The 23,278-nt window shown below is 43.8% G+C and overlaps 2 protein-coding genes across 2 annotated transcripts in view; both read left to right on the forward strand.

The window, feature by feature from the left end:
• LOC308082823 (RNA-binding Raly-like protein) overlaps nt 1-21,510 on the forward strand; it is a 48,685-nt gene extending 27,175 nt beyond the window's left edge. Inside the window, exons 3-7 of the mRNA XM_080424867.1 lie at nt 13,056-13,106; nt 17,571-17,743; nt 18,421-18,534; nt 20,544-20,698; nt 21,113-21,510. Of these exons, the coding sequence (XP_080280993.1) occupies nt 13,056-13,106; nt 17,571-17,743; nt 18,421-18,534; nt 20,544-20,698; nt 21,113-21,151 (532 nt within the window). The 3' untranslated portion in view covers nt 21,152-21,510. The remainder of the gene's footprint in view (nt 1-13,055; nt 13,107-17,570; nt 17,744-18,420; nt 18,535-20,543; nt 20,699-21,112) is intronic.
• The window catches only part of LOC308085658 (ammonium transporter Rh type C 2-like), a 212,258-nt gene that overhangs the window by 187,067 nt on the left and 1,913 nt on the right, over nt 1-23,278 (forward strand). The window lies entirely within an intron of this gene.

The raw sequence follows: 23,278 nt of genomic DNA on the forward strand, positions 1-23,278 counted from the left end.
TCCCAAACGCTGACATGCTCAAACACAGACAACCCCCCACACACACACACACACACACACACACACACACACACACACACACACACACACACAAACAGCCCCACACACACACACACACACACACACACACACACACACACACACACACACACACACACACACTGCACCCCCTCCACCTCTCACTGTCGGTGTTGCTTTTCCCTCTATCTCCGTGTCATTATTTGGCTCTCTCTCTTTCACCAGAATGAACTGTGCATTATTTTTTCTCTGTGTTGCGGTCGTCGGTCACGCTCCATAATGTCGCCGTCGGCTTCAATCTGGTGAACCCGCACGGCTGCAAGAGCCGGGGGAGAAAGCACCACAATATCCACAATCCCTCAGGCCCACAAACAAGGAGCTGATTGAGAGGGACAACAGCTTATTTTTATATATATATATTTCTAAAAAGATTTACCTTGACTTCACTACAAAAACAAGAAAAGTTCAAATCACAGTAAAAAACTTTAACTTTTAAATTTGATACTTTAATACTGGAAACTTTAGATTCTTAAATTAAGTACATTTAACGTGAGCTACTTTAAGTCTTTGACTTGAGTAATTGTCTTATGGGTGACTTCAACTTTTACCAGAGTCACTTTAAGTAACATACTGTATCTTTATTTTTACCCAAGTATGGCTTTCAAGTACTTTATACACCAATGGAGACGACCTGAAACTCTCTTCAGGGGGCGGTTGAGGCTTTAACAAAGCCAGGAAGAGCTCCAAGCCAGTGAAGCAGGATAACCTGTGTGATTGTTCACAAGCCTCAATGCTACATTATTACATACTGAAAGACATATAGAAGGAGTTGTGAGTGCCGGCTCACTGGCTTCTGTTGTGTGGGGCAGGAGCTTTTAGCCACTTAAACCCATATACTTACCAGATTCCCCCAGGGATCTATACTAGGCCCCATCCTTTTTTCCCGTCGCTGAAAATGCCTGATGTACAAGCTCACAACACATCAAGTTGTGACATGCTGTGAGCTCGTAGATCTGCTATTCTTTGTCAAATGTTTGCCCCAGAATAGGGATGCCAGGGTTCATGTGTTGAAACAAATTGTCCAGTTTTACTTTTACAGGGCATGGAGAGGCAGTTTACTCCCTAAGCTGACCGGCGGTCTACGGTATATATGGTGGGCGGTAGTATTGATCATCCGTCCTGGGGCCTTTCACAGAGCAATGCACAAGGAGAGATTAAATGTGTTATGAGTCATTAAGACCTCCAGGCATCGAATCACACCTGTCTAAACTCAGAGCACATCGATACACACCACTCCCACTAACTTCTTTGAGTTAGTCTTTAGGTGTGAACCAACACCTGGGCACAGTGGGCAGTGTAACTGCGTTGACCTCAACGGACATGGTTGTGTATCTGTGGCACATGCATGTATACGCAAGTGTGAGCACTGCACATGCGTGATTGGTTAGGTGATGTGTGTGTGGGTTACTGCACGTTTTGTATGCCCTTTTTCCCCTTCATGCGTGTTCACTGAAGATTGTGGGCACGTGTCTGTGTATATTTGTGCAGGGCACATGCAGAGAACTTTGAATGTGTGTCTGAATGTGTGTCTGCAAGTGTTTCGTGCGCGTGCATGCATGTGAAGTGGGGGGGGTGCAGGCTCGTCCTCATGCTGCCCCGAGGCCTCAGAGCCCATTTCCCGTTGTGCAGTGTGATAAGTTTCCCTGTCAGATCCCCCCAGCACCACTATATTTCTGATAAGCTCCACTGCTAGTTTTCCCGACCTCTGGCACAGAGATCAATTTGAGATTGATTCAAAATGCCCTGCTGGGGCAAGCTGGAAGATCAATTTGAGATGGATTGTTCACGCCAGGGGGGCGACAGCACGCAGTGCTCCGCTCTCTCTCTCTCTCTCGCTTCCCCCTCCTCCGCTCTCCCTCCTCAGCTTTCTTTACCTCCCCCTCACACTCCGCTGTTGTTGTCATTTCTCTGTCTTTACGCCTTTTATTTTTCTCATATTGTCCCTCTATTTTCCACTTTCCCTCTCTTCTGTTGTTACTCACTATCCAGTGTTCCCTGTTTCTCTCTCCTCTCTGCATTCATCCCCCGTCGCTGCTTCTCTCGTCTGTTCTTTACTGTGTTCCTCCCAGAGATGCAAGCGGTGGGGCTAGGGATGACTCCATTAGCAGAGGGGCCACAGCCCCTGCAGAGTGATAGGCCTGCAGGAGAGGTGAGATAATTCTTCTGGTTTGGTAATGCGCACAGACCACAGAGAATATGGACAGATACCCCCTAGCCTCCGTCATCACCATAGCCTGTTCCTGTTTCCTAACACACACACACACACACACACACACACACACACACACACACACACACACACACACACACACACACACACACACACACACACACACACACACACACACACACACACACACACACACACCGAAATGGAAATGTATTTATTTTTTCTGTCAAGTTATGTGATCGTGGTCATCCTGGCTGTCCTGCCCGGAGCTAATGGTGTCACCATCGCCAGCTCACGACCTTATCTCTCCAGTACGAATCATCCTGCCTGCGGTCACCTCATCACTCCTTCCCTCCATTCCTCCCCCATGTGACTCCCCCTCCCTTCCACCTCTCCCCCAGCACTCTGTTGTTCTCCTATTTTCTGATGGTATCGAACATAGTGGATGCATTCACTTTCTTTGAATGCTCTGACCTTCTCCCTGGCGGTGCGTCCACCTAGCATACCTACACTGACCTTTATCTACTGTACAGCATCCCATCAGCACTCAAAGTAACTGACTCTGGACAGCAAAACGTCAGACGAATAGGCCGAAAAGAAGCTGGGCTGAAACAACACTCTGTTACACATAATAACTGATGTTAAATTGCAGGAACCGCATGTGTTGCAGGATTAAGACAAGGCTAATAGTGGTTTGAAGAAGTTATTTTCCATAGAAAAATTGTCTCACATCTTAGAATTGTCTCTGCACTTCATTATCTGTGTGTGTGTGTGTGTGTGTGTGTGTGTGTGTGTGTGTGTGTGTGTGTGTGTGTGTGTGTGTGTGTGTGTGTGTGTGTGTGTGTGTGTGTGTGTGTGTGTGTGTGTGTGTGTGTGTGTGTGTGTGTGTGTGTGTGTGTGTGTGTGTGTGTGTGTGTCCACACAGTACTACTATGCCAATCAGCATCATATTTCTTGTGCACGCTGGTAGAAGGCCAAGAACCATAATTCTCTTTCAAATTGGTCTATGACAATGTTTTTTTATTTCTAATCAGAGCAATCGTCCCTCCAGGCTATGGGATATGTATCCCACAAGGCTATGGACCCGAACTAGCCAATCAGGCACCTGTAAAATTTGGTCCCAATAACATATCTCAAAAACTACTAGCTGGATTGCCATGGAATTTACTGAAACCCAGAGGATGGCTCCAAGAGTATTGATTTTGGTGACCATGGCCTTTATGCCACCATTAGGAGTGCCATGGACTTTGTTGTGCACCATCATGCTCCCCAGACCCTGGCCACTACAGCATATATTTTGATGCCCACATGGGCTTTCCACTTGAACACAAGGAATATCTAAAGTTATCTAATGGGCAGATTGCCATGAAACTTCCTGAACACATTCCTGCTCTGAAGATGAATCTTACAATTGGTCTTGTTTTATACACAGTAAATTGCACCTTTCGAGTCCCAGGTCCACTTAACACAAGGGATGGGTACTATTCTACCCTTACAAAACAACCCAAGGGCACTTCAGCACAGACAGTCAGACAGTCCCAATTGCACACTGCCGCCTGACTGCATTCTCATTGCATGCGCCACAAGGAATCTCATGGTGGATTGGGGGATTTTCTTTATAATATGCAAAGCTGTGTTGATTAGCAGTTTGGGCAGCATTTCTGACATTGTCGCTTTGAATTGAAGCTCTTTGAATTCCCTTTGTTTGTGAAAGGCAACAAACTTTTGCCTTGCCTTTCCTGTCAATGCCACCATCATTAGCATTTAAAATGTTCCATATCTAAACTGATGAGTGCCCTGTGTCTATTAATATTGTCTCTGGTATAGCTAGTGAGCGCTGGCCCCTGATTGGCCTGTAGCTTGCCACATGTTGTTTATTAGACCGAACATCATCACCCATTGCTCTCGGCAGCTGTGAGTTCATAGCCCATTGCCCTTATCCCTCCATCCCCCTTTTGCCCTTTTGAGCCTATGACAGATGGGTATGCTGTATTATTACCCCAACTCACCCTCCCTCCATGGCCTGCACTCCTGTAATTAAAACAGATGACAGAATATTAGAAGAATGGAGTGCAGACTAAAATACCTGGGACCAGATAGCCACTGTGTTCAGAGTTCAGACCAAGTCTCCTCTCCTCTCCTCTCCTCTCCTCTCCTCTTCCTTTGCCTCAGCTTTTCAGTATTGTAATTGGACTGTACTGTATTTGTAGCCCATACCATACGCACTGTCTCTCACATACTTATTGCTGATTGGGTTGAACTACGTGAGCAGTCTTATCTTATTCACAGTCTGCGTCGCCACTGTCTTTTGAACCTGTTTCAGCACACCCACACATGATCAAAGCTCTTCTCCAAGATGTTTCAGAAAGGAATAATGGCTATAGATTCACAATATAATGTACCCTGCCTCGCACAGGGAACATTCTGTACCCTTGTTTTGCTAGTTAACTGAGTCAAGGTGATGTACCCCATGGAGAAAGCAACACTATCACTTGTTTCATTGTTCCCTCGCATTAGTCATGGAACATGACATTCAGTCTATGTGTGGACAAAGTGTATTCATTATTTTCACCTCCAGCATTCTCTGGCTAGCTGGCTAATCAAACAGAAGCCATACCATACTGTATTATGCCACGCCTGGCCCCAGTTGGGCCGAGCTTAGCTGACGGAGACAAGGCTATTGTATCTTGTCTGGAATGTCCACACCCTGACAGCTGTGGGAGACTCTGACTCATTCCTTTCCCTTTGTCTCTGTCCCCTTTTTCTCTTTTAAGAACTCGTATTATTCTCTCTCTTCCTGTCCTCACCTCACTTCACACACTCATGTTTCCAGTAAGTGATTTGGCAAAGGTGCCAGCAGTACCACTGTCGCCTGCCATTCAATTTCAAGAGTGCACCCCTGAGAATGAATGATTTGCCCCAGTGAGTTTAAAGTGAGAAAAAGGGCTTGTAATGAACAAGTGATCAGGAGAAATGTCCGATGTGTGTGATGTTCCAGACTGGCTCTATAGTCCTATACACATACCGGTATGTTTGAATATATTCAAACTAATATATTGTTTCATATTTTAATCACATCAGTAGTTTAATCATGTTAGACAATAAAGTTATGGAGCTTTTAATGACTATGGTGGCTCTGATCTCTTAGCTTCCACATAGTACAGCACTTGCAGACATTATATTAACCATACTGTAAGTAAGTATTATGGATCCGCCACTGATTCAATCAGATGTGTTTTTAAGTGGCCCTTTCTGTATCGTATGCAGAAGGTCACTCTGTGTCCAGGGTTAGCTATAATGATGTTGTTGCTTGTACTGTACAGTATATAGATTATTGCATCCAAAGGACCATTGATGTGTGCTCTGTGGATGAAAAAATAGAGAGACCGAAAGAAAAGACGGTGTGAGTGAGACTAAAATGGTAGTGAATAAGAGGGACACTGATTAAATCAAAGCAAAGGAGAGAGAGAAGATTAGCTCAGAGGCTCTCACTGGAGAGTGTCTGAGAGGGAGAGCAAGCTACTCTGAAGACGAATCATCTGCCGAGTGCCAACGCTCCTCTTGTTTCACCGTCAATGCCTCTCACTTCACATCTCATATCTCTCTCTCTCTCTCTCTCTCTGTCTGTCTGTCTGTCTGTCTGTCTGTCTCTCTCTCCCACTCCCACTCTTTCTCTCCCACTGTAGCTTGCCACATGCTCTCTCTCTCTCTCTCTCTCTCTCTCTCTCTCTCTCTCTCTCTCTCTCTCTCTCTCTCTCTCTCTCTCTCTCTCTCTCTCTCTCTCTACCATGAATACAAAGCCTTCCAAAATCAGAATGGTCAGTTGCCATTTTTATCCCGGCCAGGAGGCGAGGGATTATGTTTTCGCTCCTGTGAGTCTGTCTGTGAACAGCTAATCTAATCTCAGGCACCGTTGAACCGATCAGCGTCAGCCAAGGAAGAACCTCCACCCCAAATTTTAGCTGGCTGAGCCTGTTGTTAAGCTTGGCCTCCTATTTACATTAATTCATCAAATGGACTATTGGATCAGGAATGCAACAAAAACAAATCTCCATGAATTCAAGGCTTTATGGGGTGGGTAATTGAAAGTAAAAAGTCATTTTGAACTACTCCTTTAAGTGATTGAGAACTTCCTCTGACAGGCAGCTAAAAGCAAATAGGGTTGAGTGTACGAGTCTTGTAATCACATGAACCCTTTCGTCAATAATTGCAGAACTACAAGCTCACAACATGTCACAAAACGTGTCGTGGGTAACCAGAACACTCGCCCCAAAACACCCCAATTTTTGTCCAATCTAATGTTGGTTATCTTATCCCTAAAACAATATGGCCAACTCAGTACATTTGGATGAGGAAAATGATTGTGAAATGAACAGCCAAGGAATGGTTAACGGGGCGATAAGTGATAGAAAACACAACTCTAGGGTTTTTGTAGTGTCTGTAAAAAATCTATTTAGAAAAATATGCTTGCCTGACTGCTTTGACCCTATCAATTATTATATTTTCCTTAAAAATATAATATAAGAAATTGCAATGCCTTATGGCAGTTTCTCCTGAGCTGTGCTGTCTCCTCACTTCTCGACTTAACTCTGGGCTTATTTCTGACCTCCTTTACCAAGTGGGGTCACAGAGTCAATAGTTGTCCTCATTTTTTGCTGAGAAATTCTCCACCAAATCATCACATGAGGAGGATAGACAGGCAGGTTTAAAAGAATTTAAAAGTGCCAACATTTTTAGCTGTGTCAATCAAAGCAGCACTTAAAAGTATGTACAGGATTGGTAAGCGCATTGTATGCAATTAGCCTACATTAAGCACTTAAACCCTATATACTTAGTTGACCGGGGTCCCCCAGCGGTCTACACGACCCCTACTTTTCCCAAAAATAGCTCACAACATGTTGTGCTGCAACACGTTGGGAACTTGTAGAACTGCTATTTTCACCAAATGTTGGCTCCTGGGACGCTAGGGTTCATGTGATTCAAGATCTAGACTAGAGTGTGCCCATGTGCTTTAAAGTATGTAGCACAATCAATGTGAAACGTAACATCGCTTGTGATCATGATCATGCTAGAGCTAGAGTGTAGGATTTATAAAATACCTGAGAGTTGGGAATTGCAAGGCATCTTTTGGGTGGCCTGTACCCAACACAGAAGGTTGATATTTCAACATGATGAGCATGGTAATGATTATGAAAGTGAAAGTGTGAGAGTGCGAGTCACAAAATGAAAGGCTCTTACAGTATTACGGAGACTCGAATCAATAGTATTAGCTGTGCTTACGCCCCTCAGGCTCATGCCATTCCTAACGGTATGGGAGAAACTGAAATTAGGTTCCATGACCTCATTTAGTCCAGCTTGACCGTCAGTACTTCTTAACCAGGTTTCAGTTAAGACCATACCATGAAGTTACGCTAGTAATTGAAAGGCTGAGAAAAGATCGAGATATTGGGAGAACGAAAACGAGGCAGAAACTAGCAGCAGTAGTGAGTGCACATGTAGAGTCGGTGTGAAATAACTGGAACTGATTGTCACTTTCCATGCTCTGTGCTATCAAATGTATGTGGCTCGATATCATTATGTATCATCATTCAATAACAGGGATTTTAGGTGTGTGTGTGTGTGTGTGTGTGTGTGTGTGTGTGTGTGTGTGTGTGTGTGTGTGTGTGTGTGTGTGTGTGTGTGTGCGCGTGCGCGTGTGCGTGTGCGTGTGTGTGTGTGTGTGTCTTTTTTTAGGCCAGCACCCAGGTCCATTAATGTTATCAGTATATGCCCATATATGGGCATATCAGGGGGGTCGGCAGTTCTGGAAAGTCCTTGTGGAGAATGTGTGGAGAATGTCTGAAGAGTGCAAACTGACTGTAGAAAGTAGACTGACTAAGTAATCAAATGGCAGGTGTGTTGAATTCGACAGGCTGGATCCCACATAACTGGAACCCAAATGCAGGCAACCAGAGTTCGAGCAGTTTCAATCAAATAATTGAGGACAAGGCGCGGTGAAGCAGGCAGGGGTCGAAAGCCATGAAGCAGTGCAATTCAGGCAATTAACAAATAGGCACGGCTGGGCGTCCATACGAGCACAATTGCCCGTGTTCGTGGAAGGGAAGCTGGGCGGGAAGGTTGATCTTTGTCGCTGCACCTCAAGGGCACCTGTCAGCAGTGGTGTTGTTAAACTGTGAGGAATAGGGTGAAGGAGGAGGATGCTGATGTTCCTGGCAACAGGAACCCACCTGGGAGGAACCAACATGGACTCCCAGATGGAGCAGTACGTCCTCAAGAGAAAAAGCTATGGTGTGTGTAACAGGAATGTGGTTTCAATGCCATACATCAAGGAAAGGACACAAGTGAGGGAAACAAGGATTTTATACCTGGGATGCAGCCATGTGTATCAGAGGAGGAATATGGTTTCAATACCGTCCCGGTAAAGACCAACCAGTAGGAGTCAGCAGTGACAAGAACTGTGTGTGGAATTCAGGAATGGCATAATAAGTATTAAGTTATTAAATTGGGAGACAAAAGAGCTGAAAACAGAAACAGAAACACAAGGAAATCAAAAGGCTAGGGAACCAAAGCTGAAACACAGTAACAACATGCTTTACAAACCATGAGCTAAAGGAGTCCAGTCCAAGTGCCAAGCTGACAAGGGAAGTGAGAACATGTGAGCTATAGGCAGGGAATTGCAGGGCTAATGACAGAGACAAGACAAGTTAGATGGGCATTTGTTTTTTTTGTTTTTTAAGATGAATTTTTGGGCTTTTATGCCTTTATTTGACAGGACAGTAGGCTGACAGGAAATGGGGAGAGAGAAGGGGAACGACATACAGCAAAGGCCGTCGGGATCGGGAGTTGAACCCGCGACATGCTGTCAGGCTACATTGAGCCTAGGTGCAACGCCAGCGGTCCAGGCCGGCATATTTTTTTCTTGAAGTGTAATTAAAATATGGCATTAGTTGGACTAAGAAAAAAACTAAAATTGAAAGCAGTTTGATAAGTTAAGAAAGGCATTATTATCCTTATCCTTATCCTTATCCTTATTAATTAAAACTTGCTCAGGAATTTGTTAAACACCATTTTTGCTGCTAATTGTCTCCGCCAGGCCGAAGGCCAGGACTGACTATGTCAGTCCTGTCCGTCCGTCCGTCCGTCCGTCCGTCCGTCCGTCCGTCCGTCCGTCCGTCCGTCCGTCCGTCCGTCCGTCTGTGTGTCCGTCCGTGTGTCCGTCTGTCTGCGAGCAGCTAATCTCCGGCACCGTTGGCCCGGTTTCTGGGCCAACAGTGCACACACACTCCCTGGATGCCAGAGCACAACCTCTGCCCCCTACATTTCAGATCGGCCTGTTATAGTGCCACCATGAGGCAGATTTTTGCAAAACTATTTGTTTTATATTATTCCTACAGATTTTGTCCAAACATCATGCAAATCGGTACACAGTATCTCTATAGTCATGTGTCCGATTTTCCATATTCCATCCTGATTGGCAAAGGTTGGCTTCCAAAGTTTGCAGGATAGGGCTGTTTTGAACAAAATCCCTCAAATCATGAACGCAGCGTACGATATCCGTGAAATTTGGCACGCACATTCCCACTAGGCCAAGGAAGAAATGCCACCCTTTTAACATTGGCCTGTTATAGCGCCACCAGCAGGTAAATGTTTGCTAAAGAAATTTTTGGAGCAAAATGCCTTAAATCATGAATACAATGTCTGATTGCCGTGAAAGGCCTAAGAAGAAATGGCACCCTTTTCACGTTGGCCTATTATAGCGCCACCAGGAGAGCACAATAACCTACCTGACCTGGTGTAGACCTGAGCTCCGAGGACTATATATGTTACAGGGAAATTGGCATTCCAGGGAAATTGAAAGAGGAGCGCTTGTTTTTACCACCCACCCAGGCAATTCTGTAGAACCAACGCTAGAGGGCAATGAAGCCACACGCATGCACATGCATGTGTGTGTGTGTGTGTGTGTGTGTGTGTGTGTGTGTGTGTGTGTGTGTGTGTGCATGCACACGCATGTGTGCGCACGCGTGTGCGTGTGTGCACACACACATGCAAACGCACACATATGTGTGTCGTCGTGGATAGTAACCCATAAAAAGATCTATTCTCCCCCTATCGGGTTACAACTCGGACGGCGCTGATTCGACTAGCAGAGTCTGCTGAGTCGGCGCGCCTCTCTCATGGACAATAACTATTATCACGTGCGGTCCGCGTCGCATCAAAGCCCCGCCTCGCGCCTCCTCCTCCTCCTCCTCGCGCCGCCTCATATCAAAGCCCCGCCTAGCGCCTCCTCCTCCTCCTCCTCCTCGCGCCGCCTCGTATCAAAACCCCGCCTCGCGCCTCCTCCTCCTCCTCCTCGCAAGCCTCGCGTAAAAAACCCTGTCTCGAAAAGCCCCGCCTCGCGCCGAAGCCCCGCGCATAAAAGCAAGCGCTCCTCTTTCAATTTCCTTGGAATGCCAATTTCCCTTTGACATATACATCAGGACTGTATGTTGGAGGAAACCTCTAGGCTGAGGCTGACATGTGCATGCAAAGCAACTTTTCTGTGCACAAATCACACGCCCACGCACGCACGCACGCACACACGCACGCACACACGCACACACACACACACACACACACACACACACACACACACACACACACACACACACACACACACACACACACACACACACACACACACTCACTCTCTTTCTCTCTCCCTCCCTCAGTTGTGGTGAGATGATTTATAGCTAGATTCAATTGCTCTGGCATCTGAAAAATTATGAATAGAAATTAATTAGCCTTTAGTGACCCTGCTGTCCGTCTGCCTCTGGCTGTACCCTATAGGCTGCCCCACACACAAATATACACACTATATCACAGAAATACACGTACATAAAACTGCACTGGCAGTTGCGGACTCACCTTGAAAGTAATTCATATCTAAACAACTGTGCTTACCTGTCATAAACTGTCTCCACTAAATAAATCCCACTCAAACAGACATAATCTAACCTTTGGCACAGATGTATGAATATACTGGTATTTCCCAGCTGAAAGGGTATAGTGTAGTGTAGTGTAACTGGTGCTATGACTACAGTTAAGACAAGGCCTTTATATTATAACTGCTTCCAACAGTGATGGATATTGTTTGTTAAAAGAAACTTCAACCTTTAAACAGCAAAATGACTGCAGCAATTTTACAGGTTTCATATGTTAAGGAATACTTCACCTCCAAAATGACCTTTTTCTATCAGTTACTCACCCTGCAAAGCCTTGGAGTAATAGTAGATCCCAAAATAATTTAATAATAGTGTTTTTATTAATGGCTGAAGTTGAGAATGAATTGAGACTGAAACTGACCAGCTATAAGCCATATCAGACTCCCACACTGTACAATCTCAGTGTTAATTTAAATCTGAGAGTGTACAAATGGAACCAAAAGGACCTGTTTTACTGTGGAGATAATAACCCCAGTAAACACTAAATACCAATGGCCATGGATTCACAAACTGCGCCTCACTTACCTGCAGTTTTAGATAATGAAAGGATGTCTAATGAAGTGCCCCCTTTCAAAAATATTGCTTCTACCGCCCTTCGATGTTCTCTGAACGCCCCCTGGGGGGCAGTAGCGCCCCTGTTGGGAAACACTAATGTATGTCTTTTAATTCCAGCAATGAAAACGTATCTTGTATAGTCCCCCTGCTGCATATTCTGACATGTTTATAGAAAAACTACTATCTCTTCAAATGAGTAGGGAGATTAGAACCAGTGTCTGGATCCAGTCTCTGTGTTGAGTTGTTCTTTTTAACCAAAAAACATATAAACATATAACATGGGGGTGTCTGACCGAATGTTATTGTCTTTGATACTGTGAATTCTGCAAATTGTACAGTGTGTGTGTGTGTGTGTGTGTGTGTGTGTGTGTGTGTGTGTGTGTGTGTGTGTGTGTGTGTGTGTGTGTGTGTGTGTGTGTGTGTGTGTGTGTGTGTGTGTGTGTGTGTGTGTGTGTGCGCGTGCGTGCGTTCGTGTGTGCATGCGTGCGTCCGTGCGAGACTACTGTAGGGATTAGGGAGAAATGCTGAATGTGATTTCTTTAAGCTCTAGTGTCACTCCTCTACACAATTTCATTAGTCTGCTCCAGTCATTTACTTTACTTCAGGTACAGACCCAATCGCTCCAGTGACCATATTCACACACCAGACATTTTGCACTTATGGCCTAGTTGATGATCGGTTCCCATGTTCTGACCATAGTGAATTTTTTTACATGATATGAAGTCAGAATATCAGTGTTCATTGCATTCCCTCACTCTATCTCACATCCACTCACAATAACACACATGCAGTCAGGGAAATGCCTCACAACTTGCCTCGCCGGTAAAGGTGCTGAAATATGTACAGTAGGAGAATATCGTTCCCTGCGGCCACTGGTTGGTGCATAGATTAAGACAATTACAAACATGTTCCACCTTAGGTGCTGTGGCACAACAAATCCAATGTCTTTCCAGCTGGCTAGAGACCATGAACAGCATATTCTTTCCAGTTCATTTGATTGAGCTCGTACAGCTAACTCGGTACAGACCCACATTACACACACACACACACACACACACACACACACACACACACACACACAGCAGTCACGCGTGTGCGCGTTTTAGGCAGAGAGAGCACATGCATACAAGACAAGACACTCTGACCATGTATCTCAATAACACTACTGCCATTAACTCTGGATACTACTGTGAACCTTTATATCAGACTGCTGTCAATTCACTCTAATTTGTCCATCTCTCTCTCTCTGTGTCTCTCCATCTACCTCTCAGATCTGAGTTTGACCTGGACTATGACAGCTATCAGGAAGACTACTATGACAGGTACTGTATTATGCGTTGGACCTCATGCATGCTTTTGGATTCTCTGTGTGACAGAGAAGGCTAAAGGAAGAGACTTAAGCATGTGCTCCATCCCTGACGTCTCCTAGCTGCCATTCAACCTACTGTATACATTAATAACAACATGAAAACAGCCAACTGAAATGTGTTCTTGTTCGCTGATGACGCAGCACTCCTTGTCTCGGGCGAAGACAAAATGCAAGTTGAGGAAGCCCTCAGTTCTGAATTCAGAGAAAGCCGCACATACCCTTAGTAATGCAAATGATTTCAAGGTCAGAGTTGACAGTATAGTAATCTCAAGCAAAAAAGAGGGCTGTATTCTTGACAACAAACTGACAGGTGAAAAACTTGCATCAAAAGAGGTCAAGAAAGTCAATCGAAGAACAAGATGTTTGGGTAGGATTTCCAATTTTGTCAACAAAAGTGCTCTCAACTCAAGACTCTAGTTGGAGCCCTCATTCAATGACATTTTGATTATGCTTCCACCTCTTGACATTGAGATGTCACTAAATGTAGATTCACTGCCACTGTTTTTTTATTTTTCTCCTTTGTACAGGGGTGTTTGTATTTGTTAAACTTAATGACATGTATTATTGTTTACATTTTTATGCTATGTTGATTAATTGAATACATAGGACCATAATGGAAACAAGTCCCTGGGACTTCTTTGTGTTATCCTTTTAGCTTTAATGTCTTACTATGTACCACAAGCTGTTTACATTTTGGACTAGTAAAGTATTCAATTGATCAATCAAAGGTTTGCCTAAAGAAGTTAGTATTACTACTCATTCCAGGCTTATAGGCGGACACATGCATACACACGCGCATGCTCAAACACACATACACCAAACACATGGTTAAATTTGTGCTGTGTGGTCATCTTTGAGGATTCAGGCGAGAACTAAGTCTCCAATCATCAGACCACTTATAACATGAGCTACTACATCCATCCCAGGTCCTTGGATTTGAAGAGAGACAGACAGACAGACAGACAGACAGACAGACAGACAGACAGACAGACAGACAAGACAGACAGACAGACAGACAGACAGACAGACAGACAGACAGACAGACAGACAGACAGACAGACAGACAGACAGACAGACAGACAGACAGACAGACAGACAGACAGACAGACAGACAGACAGACAGACAGACAGACAGACAGACAGACAGACAGACAGACACACACACACACACACACACACACACACACACACACACACACACACACACACACACACACACACACACACACACACACACACACACACAAAATGGAAGTTGAGATGAGTGACCACTATTAACCTAGATCTGAATGGAATATTTAAACAGTACAGTCAGTGCAATACGTAGAGTAAAAGATGCTATAACATAGAACCGAAATTAGGGGGAGTGAGGGAAAGACCTGAGAATGCAGGAAACGAGTAAGGGAAGTTCAGTCATTTGAAGCATAAATACAGTATAAACCCATATACCACGCTCCTCTGTCTTTGTTCTTTATCAAAATCAATTCCTCAGTTCTCATCCCTCATTCTCTCTTCCTTGCTTGCTCTGGACAGCTCATATCCCTATCTTCCACTGAATCTAATTGCTTCTGTCAGGGCAAATCAAAAACTCTCAGTCAGGCTTGAAGGGCTGGTGACAGAAGGGTGCATCACACTCACACTGGATAGTAGTTACAAAAATGACAGCATCGTGTGTTTTGTGTGTTTGGATGCTGACATTACATTTGTCTGTGCTATGTGTGAGTGTGTCCTATCAGATAGATAAAAACTGTGTGTGTGTGTGTGTGTGTGTGTGTGTGTGTGTGTGTGTGTGTGTGTGTGTGTGTGTGTGTGTGTGTGTGTGTGTGTGTCATTCTTGCCTTTGCGAGTGCATCAATGTATGTGACAATGACCATGAATATAATTTGTCACATTATAGTGTGATTATAAGCCAAGTGTGAGCAACGGACAGACTCTGAGTGAGTGCCCAGGAATTATGAAAAATAGGATGATGTGTTATGATTATTGTTATAAAGAATTATGTTTATTTAAGAGTCTTTATAAGTATACTAATACAGTGTTACTGTATTTGCTCATTAGCAAAATATTTATATGGCAGAACATTCTTTGTGCAAATCAGTGGCTAACTAGAGGCAACTATGTGTTAGTTCACAGCAAAATCCTCTGTGTTAATAAATGCATTTGTAACTCTGAAAGTGTACAAATGTAACCAAATGGACTTGATCCATTTGGTTACAATAGTACACTCTCAGGGTTAAATGAACACTGAGGATTTTACTGTGTTGACGAGCAGGTCCTGAATGGGCACAGCATCATGTGCAATAAGGAGATAGCCACGCATGGAGCAGTAAGCCTCAGTGCAAACTGCTGAGGAGAGAGAAAAGCACCTCTGATGTTCCATGTAAACACACAGTCTCAGTCTCAGTGTGGGTAAAGTGGATTTACCCACCGAGGTGTTCACTATAACCAGAGCTCAGCCCCTGTTACGATGCTAAAATGTTTGCACAATCCAATCCAATCCAAAACAATCCAGTTAAATTCAACTCAATTCAAATCAATTCGAATCAATTAAATGTAATTCAATGCTGTTATGCTCTATTCTGTTCAATGATGACTCTCTTCCCAACTCAAAGAAATGTGCACATTATGTTCATAGAGTAATTCATCTATGTGGACAGACAGACAGACAGACAGACAGACAGGCGCACGTGTGTGCGCACACACACACACACACACACACACACACACACACACACACACACACACACACACACACACACACACACACACACACACACACACACACACACACACACACACACACACACACACCACCACCACCAATGTTTCATCTACAATATGTGTGTGCTAGACTCCCATAAGACCATAAGAGAGGCTTTGAGTATTGCCTGTGTGGGGAGACACAGCAAGACCAAAGAGCTGAGGGAGTTTGAATTCCTGTAGGAGTTTGTGGAGGCAGACAGACAGTGTCTCTACATGGACTTCCAAGTGTCATTTCAGAGAATGGAAGCTGAGGCTCAGACAATGACAGACTATGGATGTGTGAGGATTAGAGGTGCGTCTGTCTCTCTCTCTCTCTCTCTCTCTGTGTGTGTGTGTGTGTGTGTGTGTGTGTGTGTGTGTGTGTGTGTGTGTGTGTGTGTGTGTGTGTGTGTGTGTGTGTGTGTGTGTGTGTGTGTGTGTGTGTGTGCATGGATTAGACCACACAGAAAGAAGCTTTGTCTCTGCCTGAGCTGTTATCTATGTGTACGGAGAGACACTGTCTCTCAAGTTCACACATAAGGAGCAGACAAAATACAGTTTGCATAAACACAAACTCACTGAGAACCCCCACACCCCCCACACACACACACACACACACACACACACACACACACACACACACACACACACACACACACACACACACACACACACACACACACACACACACACACACACAGCTGTCAGTAGAGTTAGCCAACTACACAGGGCATAATCATGCACCGTGCTCAAAGCAAATTGAAAATCATTGGCGAGTGTTTTCTCTTGAGGAAAGAAAGAAAAATGCAGAGGGAGGCAAAACTGAAAAGCGATTAAAAAATGACAGCGTAAACTCACAGCAACGGACCACTGAGGTACAGTATTTGTATGTGAGAAGGCAGAAAGCGACAAAGGCCTGAGGTGTGCGTGTGTGTATGTGTGTCTAAGTTTGTGTAAGTGTGTGAGAGCGTTTGCTGTGACAACAGTCTTTTATTCAGATGTGCTGAGCACTGTATTTATGTGTGAACCTTCCAACCCTCACAGTACCTGGGGGAGGTAGAAAGGTCCCGCAGCAATTACAATATAGAATCACAGACTTTATAAATGGATGCGAGTCTGTTTTGCAGTGACGTGGGAATTTTGTTAACAGCCTCTGACCTGATTGTCCAGCCAGGAATTGACACTGAACACCACATCTAATCTCTCTCTCTGTGTGTGTGTGTGTGTGTGTGTGTGTGTGTGTGTGTGTGTGTGTGTGTGTGTGTGTGTGTGTGTGTGTGTGTGTGTGTGTGTGTGTGTGTGTGTGTGTGTGTGTGTGTGTGTGTGTGTGTGTGTGTGTGTGTGTGTTGCTGTAAACAGTAAACATAAAAGAGCGGATTCACATAAACAAATCATGTGGATCTATGAATCCATATGGTAACGGCGTGGCGCCATGTGGATCATTCCATTACAAACTTAAAAAATTTAAATATTTCAAAAAGTACACAACATATGTGGAAAAACATTAGTGGAGGTACTTCTGTCCACTACTGGCAGTCTGCACAAGACGCTTCCAGTGGTTTGCAAGATTAGCAGACAGACAATTCTGCAATCTTTACAAACACCCTGCAGTATATTGTATGAACACACTTGCGGGATAGGATACTTGTTTAACAAATATGTCTTGCCATTCTAGGGTGTATGACTACCAGCGTGTGCCTGCATCCTTGCCTGCTCTTTCCCAAGGACCCAGCCTGGCCAAGCGCTCGCGCTCCTCCTCTTCCTTCTCCTCTGGGCACAGACGCAGCCGAGACAGAGCCCACGCCAAGAGCTCCAGAGCCCACTCCACCAGCACAACCACGGCCAAGTGTGAGCAGCCGACAGAGGCTCTTTAGATGCGTTTGCCTTAAATTATTATCATTATTATCGACACATTATTGCACATTTAATACCAGGTAAACTCGATGTCCTGTTGAAAAATAACAAATAAGTATCCACAAACATGGTATAGTGTACACTGTGCAGAATACAACTAACCAAAGGCCTGGGAGTTATTATTGGTTTATATAGTTAATGAGCAGGATACAGCTGTATTTAGGAGCTAAACAATTTAAAACATTGTAAATAGTAAGTTTTAAATCAATTCAAAGTATAATGTGTCCCATAAAAAGGACATTACAGTAATCTAAACTGTGACAAATGCAATGTAACCACAATTACCACATGGATTCAAACCCCGGTCTCATGAGAAACCAAACATCTACAGCCAAAGAAGATAGCCTACCAGGATTCTGGGCTACAGGCCGGGCTACTCTGCTACACTAAATTGTTTGTATTGCCCGCTAGAAAAGGGCAAAAAAAACAAACAAAAAACGGTGTTGACACTTTAAAACAAAATAATAAGAGTGGAAGGGTGGCTTATTCATATCGAGTGATTGCCCACAATCATCGAATTGTGTAGAATTCGATGATTGAGTTAGCCAGAATTTAAAGCTCTCCTTGAGATATTTTCTGTTGCTGTAATTCTCTACTCTCTGCCTTTGCAGTGCGTATGGAGGAGTTGCAGGTGATTAAGAAGGAACTGACTTTGATAAAGACACAGATCGATGGCCTGCTCGACAGTCTGGATAGGATGGACACACAAAGGAATGACCACAGAGGTGAGTCCACATGCAGGAAGGCTGGTGTGAGAGTCAATAATTCATTATTTATGAGAATAAGGAGCATTGTGAAGGTGAGTGGAGAAATCACAGTTTTTTTTAATGTTTGTTTGGGTGGCTGTGTGTGGAACATGCTGAACAGACTGAGATTTGAGAACAATGTTACCGATCAGCAATGTCCTTGAAAGAGCTGCTGCTGCTGCCCTCATGTGGCCATTTGCATGCAATACTGCCGAGGCATCTGACTTTAAAGGTCCACTCAGTCATTCAGTAGCTCTAGTCTATTCTATTGTATCTGTTTCTTTAACCATGGAGCGATTTACTGGTGCCTAGTTTTTACGGCAGTGTGCCGAAGAGGCCTAGCCGTCTAGAACAGGAGGTTTGTCTCTGTTTGTCTCTTCTGTACATAATCTCTCAGCGTGATCTAATATGAGAGTGACGACACTATAGCCTCCCATTGTAAGAATGGAATGCGGAAATGCTCGTTCTATCTCAATGAGGAAGTTGCAATGTTTGGAACTATAGCCCATAGCGGCCCGCTTTGCGGCGAGATCAAAGCGTGTCATACTGTAACTCTCTCTCTCTATGGCAGGGGTCATCGATTTGTCCGTACACGGACAAATGTGTCCGTGGCAATACTTGTCCATGTCTGTGGCAAATTGTTGATAAAAAAAAGGTTCTTATTTTGTTCCTCTAATGTGTGATGAAAGCATAGACTGTACTGCTAAGACCCAGTTATTGAAATTCCAAACACGGAATAGACTTGGACCATGCTGCATTGATGCCTGTATACAGCCAGTATACAGTGAATAGTCTAAGACCATGCTACATTGATGCCTGTAGCATGGTTGATTTTGATTTTGACATAGAGAACATAAGAAGTAGACGTTCCAGTGTGTGTTACAGTATCTGCATGGGGCCTGGCACAGAAGTGTCTTTGAAAGAAGAGTAATGGAGACAGGCTGGCCTAGTGAAAGTATTTCCATGTTCGTATGAATGAAAGGGTTTTGTTTGTTGTTTGAGTACCTGGCTGATAAGGTTTGTTCTTTCATGAAGCATTAGTTGAGAGGTATAGATCAGTCAGCCCGGAACACTATTGAGTGACTGAATGAAACATTCTAGGTAAACGCTACAAGTGCATGTAGATAGGGAATTATTTCTTTGGTGTCATGGACAGAATCCACTTAAAACTAAAATATATCAACTGTTAAAGCATGAGTGGTTGAATATGGAGGATTCTTTCTTTGATGTGATGGACAAAGTCCACTCAAAACTAAAAGATATGACAGTGAAACTTCAAACAACTAGTGTTAGGAGATGGATAATTCTTTCTTTGGTATGATGGACAAAATCCACTCAAAGCTCAAACATAGGAGATGAAGAATTCTACCTTTGATGTTGTGCAATTTTATGTTGATATGCCACTGCATATGTAGTGATGTAGCTTGATGCAAATTAAATGTTTAATTGAATAAAAGATCTAAAATGTTGGCGATTAGACTCGCTTAACGTTTAACACATAAAATTAGTTTTAATAGGGAGAACCCCCTCTGTATTTGGTAACATGTAAGCTGTTGCCTTTGCTAAACAATGATTGTGTGGGCTATGAAGTTATCACCACAGCGCACAGCATTATGAAAAGCCAATTCTGCTGCTGTGTGTGTGTGTGTGTGTGTGTGTGTGTGTGTGTGTGTGTGTGTGTGTGTGTGTGTGTGTGTGTGTGTGTGTGTGTGTGTGTGTGTGTGTGTGTGTGTGTGTGTGTGTGTGTGTGTGTGTGTGCGCGCGCACGCGGGCGTGGGCAGGCGGGGTTTCGTGTACTCACAATCAATGTCCTTGATCAATTGATAACTTGCATCTTCATATTAATTGATCCCAGTCTTCACCTGCCCTTCTCTTTCTACCATTTACTGTATCTGAATTCCTATATCTACTCTCTGCACATTCAGACTTTATACTTATAGTTTTTCTCCAAACACTGTGCGTGTGTGTGTGTGTGCGTTATGCCACAGGGTCTCCTTTGAGGGAGGACAGCCCGGGTGGTTCACCGTATCCTGACAGCAGCCCCGAACATTTCCTCCCCCCTCTCTCTCCACCCAGTTCTCGCCATCGCATTCAGAGAGAGAGCCCTGAACTGGGCGAGGCCACGGATGATGACCATCACACGGTAAATGGACCTCTAGAATGTTGTAGAAGTGATGGATGGCTATGTTCTTTCAATTCATCAAGTTAATAAACATTAGCATGTATGTCACACTAATAAGATAAAAAATTAAAAATGATAAAGGATGTTTCTGTGTGCTTAGTACCAGAGATAGACATGGGACATTTGCTAAACTTGACTATTGTGAAATCAATGTGTGCTTACAAAATGAAAGTGTACTTATTCATTATCATAGACTTGCAATATGGGGAGTTATTAAACAATTTTCACTTTCAACTCTCCCTCTGTCTGTCTGTCTGTCTGTCTGTCTGTCTGTCTGTCTGTCTGTCTGTCTGTCTGTCTGTCTGTCTGTCTGTCTGTCTGTCTGTCTGTCTGTCTGTCTGTCTGTCTGTCTGTCTGTCTGTCTGTCTGTCACAGATGAGTAACCACAGCTCTGACCTTGAGGATGAAATGTGAGGATGAAATAGGAGGAATAAGAGATTCATTGAGTGCCACTCATAGAGGAAGAGAGAAACAGTCACCTTACTGATCCAACATCCATATCAGCAGCTCTACTCCCTGCCATACTGTTTATATACCACAATACCATAGCCTGTAGCACAACATTTACAGCTTTTCTGTTTCTACAACATATACCCTTCTACCATTGCTCTTTGCTCTTTGCCATCTATTGGATTGATGCATTATCTATCCAATAAAGGTTCAGCTCATTGGGGAATAAAATTGCACACTCATTCACAATACTAGACAAACATTAATTATATGTGACAGCTAAAACAGATTAAAATAGGTGGCATACACCAATATTAATTGCATTGTTATGGCTTTGCCTCTCATTTTCACAACAGAACACTAGTGGTTGTGGTGCTGCTATTTCCCTGCAGGAAAGGGAGGTCATACACCACATTAACATTAATATGATTGAATTTAGTCTGTTTCAACAACGAGATGTGTGAGCTATGCAAGGTATATTTAATCTGAATGGAAATCATAAGGAAACTGGAAAAGTAGTAACATATGGGCTTTTGAAGATCATGTTAACCTGAGAATATTGCCATTTTGAAACGCAGTGACTGGAATCTTGTGTAGAAAGATGGTGAATAAAAAATACTGGTGTTCATAAAAAGCCTAGCTATTGTAATGAAATACTACTTTTTAAGAGAGTTTTCCAATGATGACAGGGTATTTCAGAATCTACTAGAATTCAGTTTTCTTTTTTAAATTATTTGGGACCTTCACAGATCCCAGTGGTCCTAGTCATTCAGTAGTGAAGTAAGTTATTTTAAGTGTGCGTGTGAGTGTGTAGCCTATTCTTATGTTATGCCCCTGACCTTGGACAGCTCAGAAAAATATTACACACTTTATCATCTTCTGCTTTGATATGAAGTCTTCTTTTTGCCAATGCCATTTCCTTGTCTCTTCCACTATGTTCTGGTACTTTAAGCGGGGGGGATGCCGAGGTCAAAGTGTTATATTGTGTATTATTGTAAACTTTCCTGTAACTGGTCAGCTGTCTGGTTTTTACCTTGCATTTTGTTTTGGGGTTTGTTATTGGTTCTTTTTTTTAAGAGACACGTTTTTTATTACAATTGTAATGGTGTTAGATGATTTTGGTTTGCATTAATAAGAAAAGTTAAATGGAAGCACTCAATGTCATTGTAGTAAAGGTATTTTCATAATGACTACAAATGCCTGGGGAGTGTTCTTTGCAGTATGGCAACACAGAGAGAGAGAGAGAGAGAGAGAGAGAGAGAGAGCGAGAGAGAGAGAGAGAGAGAGAGAGAGAGAGAGAGAGAGAGAGAGAGAGAGAGAGAGAGAGAGAGAGAGAGAGAGAGAGAGAGAGAGAGAGAGAGAGAGAGAGAGAGAGAGAGAGAGAGAGAGAGAGAGAGAGAGAGAGAGAGAGAGAGAGAGAGAGAGAGAGAGTCTGTGGTCGACACAATCACCTGTAATTTTTGCAGTTTCCCGTACTGACAATCGGGCATAGTTTTTGCAGTAGTCAGCCATAATGTGGTCCATTCGCCCGAGAGAGAAAAAGAGAGCTGGTGACAGAGGGCCACCTGGGTTCTCCAGTCACATTATGATCCACACTGGTGCAAATGACCTGAGACAGAGAAAGTATCAAGGGAGTGATAGAAAAAGCTTCCTCCACATTACCCAATGCAAAGGTTGACATCTCTACCCTGCTACCCAGATGGGACTTCCACCCTGCCTTCATCTAAAGGGTAAATATCGGCTACAAATATCCAGAGAGTGTGCAATGAAGCCAAATGGTTACGGCACCCCACCTCACCCAGGACCAGCACAGCCTGTATAACCAAGTGCACATCCTGACAGCAACAGTACCCACTTTTGCAAAGAATCTAAAGGACGCCAAACTTGACCGCACACCAAGCAGTGAGCACATCCTACGGGAGCAACAGAGAGACAAGCACCCCACCCAGACCAACATCCAGAGGACCTGCTACACCAAGAGATCACCCTGCTACACCCATAAGGCACCCTGCTGCAGCCAGAGAACAGCATGCTGCACTCCGTTTGTGACACATACAAATACTAATGCCCATGTTCTGTCGGCCAAGCACC

This window comes from Gymnoscopelus braueri (genome assembly GCF_963280865.1).
Source record: "Gymnoscopelus braueri genome assembly, chromosome: 1".
NCBI lineage: Eukaryota > Metazoa > Chordata > Actinopteri > Myctophiformes > Myctophidae > Gymnoscopelus > Gymnoscopelus braueri.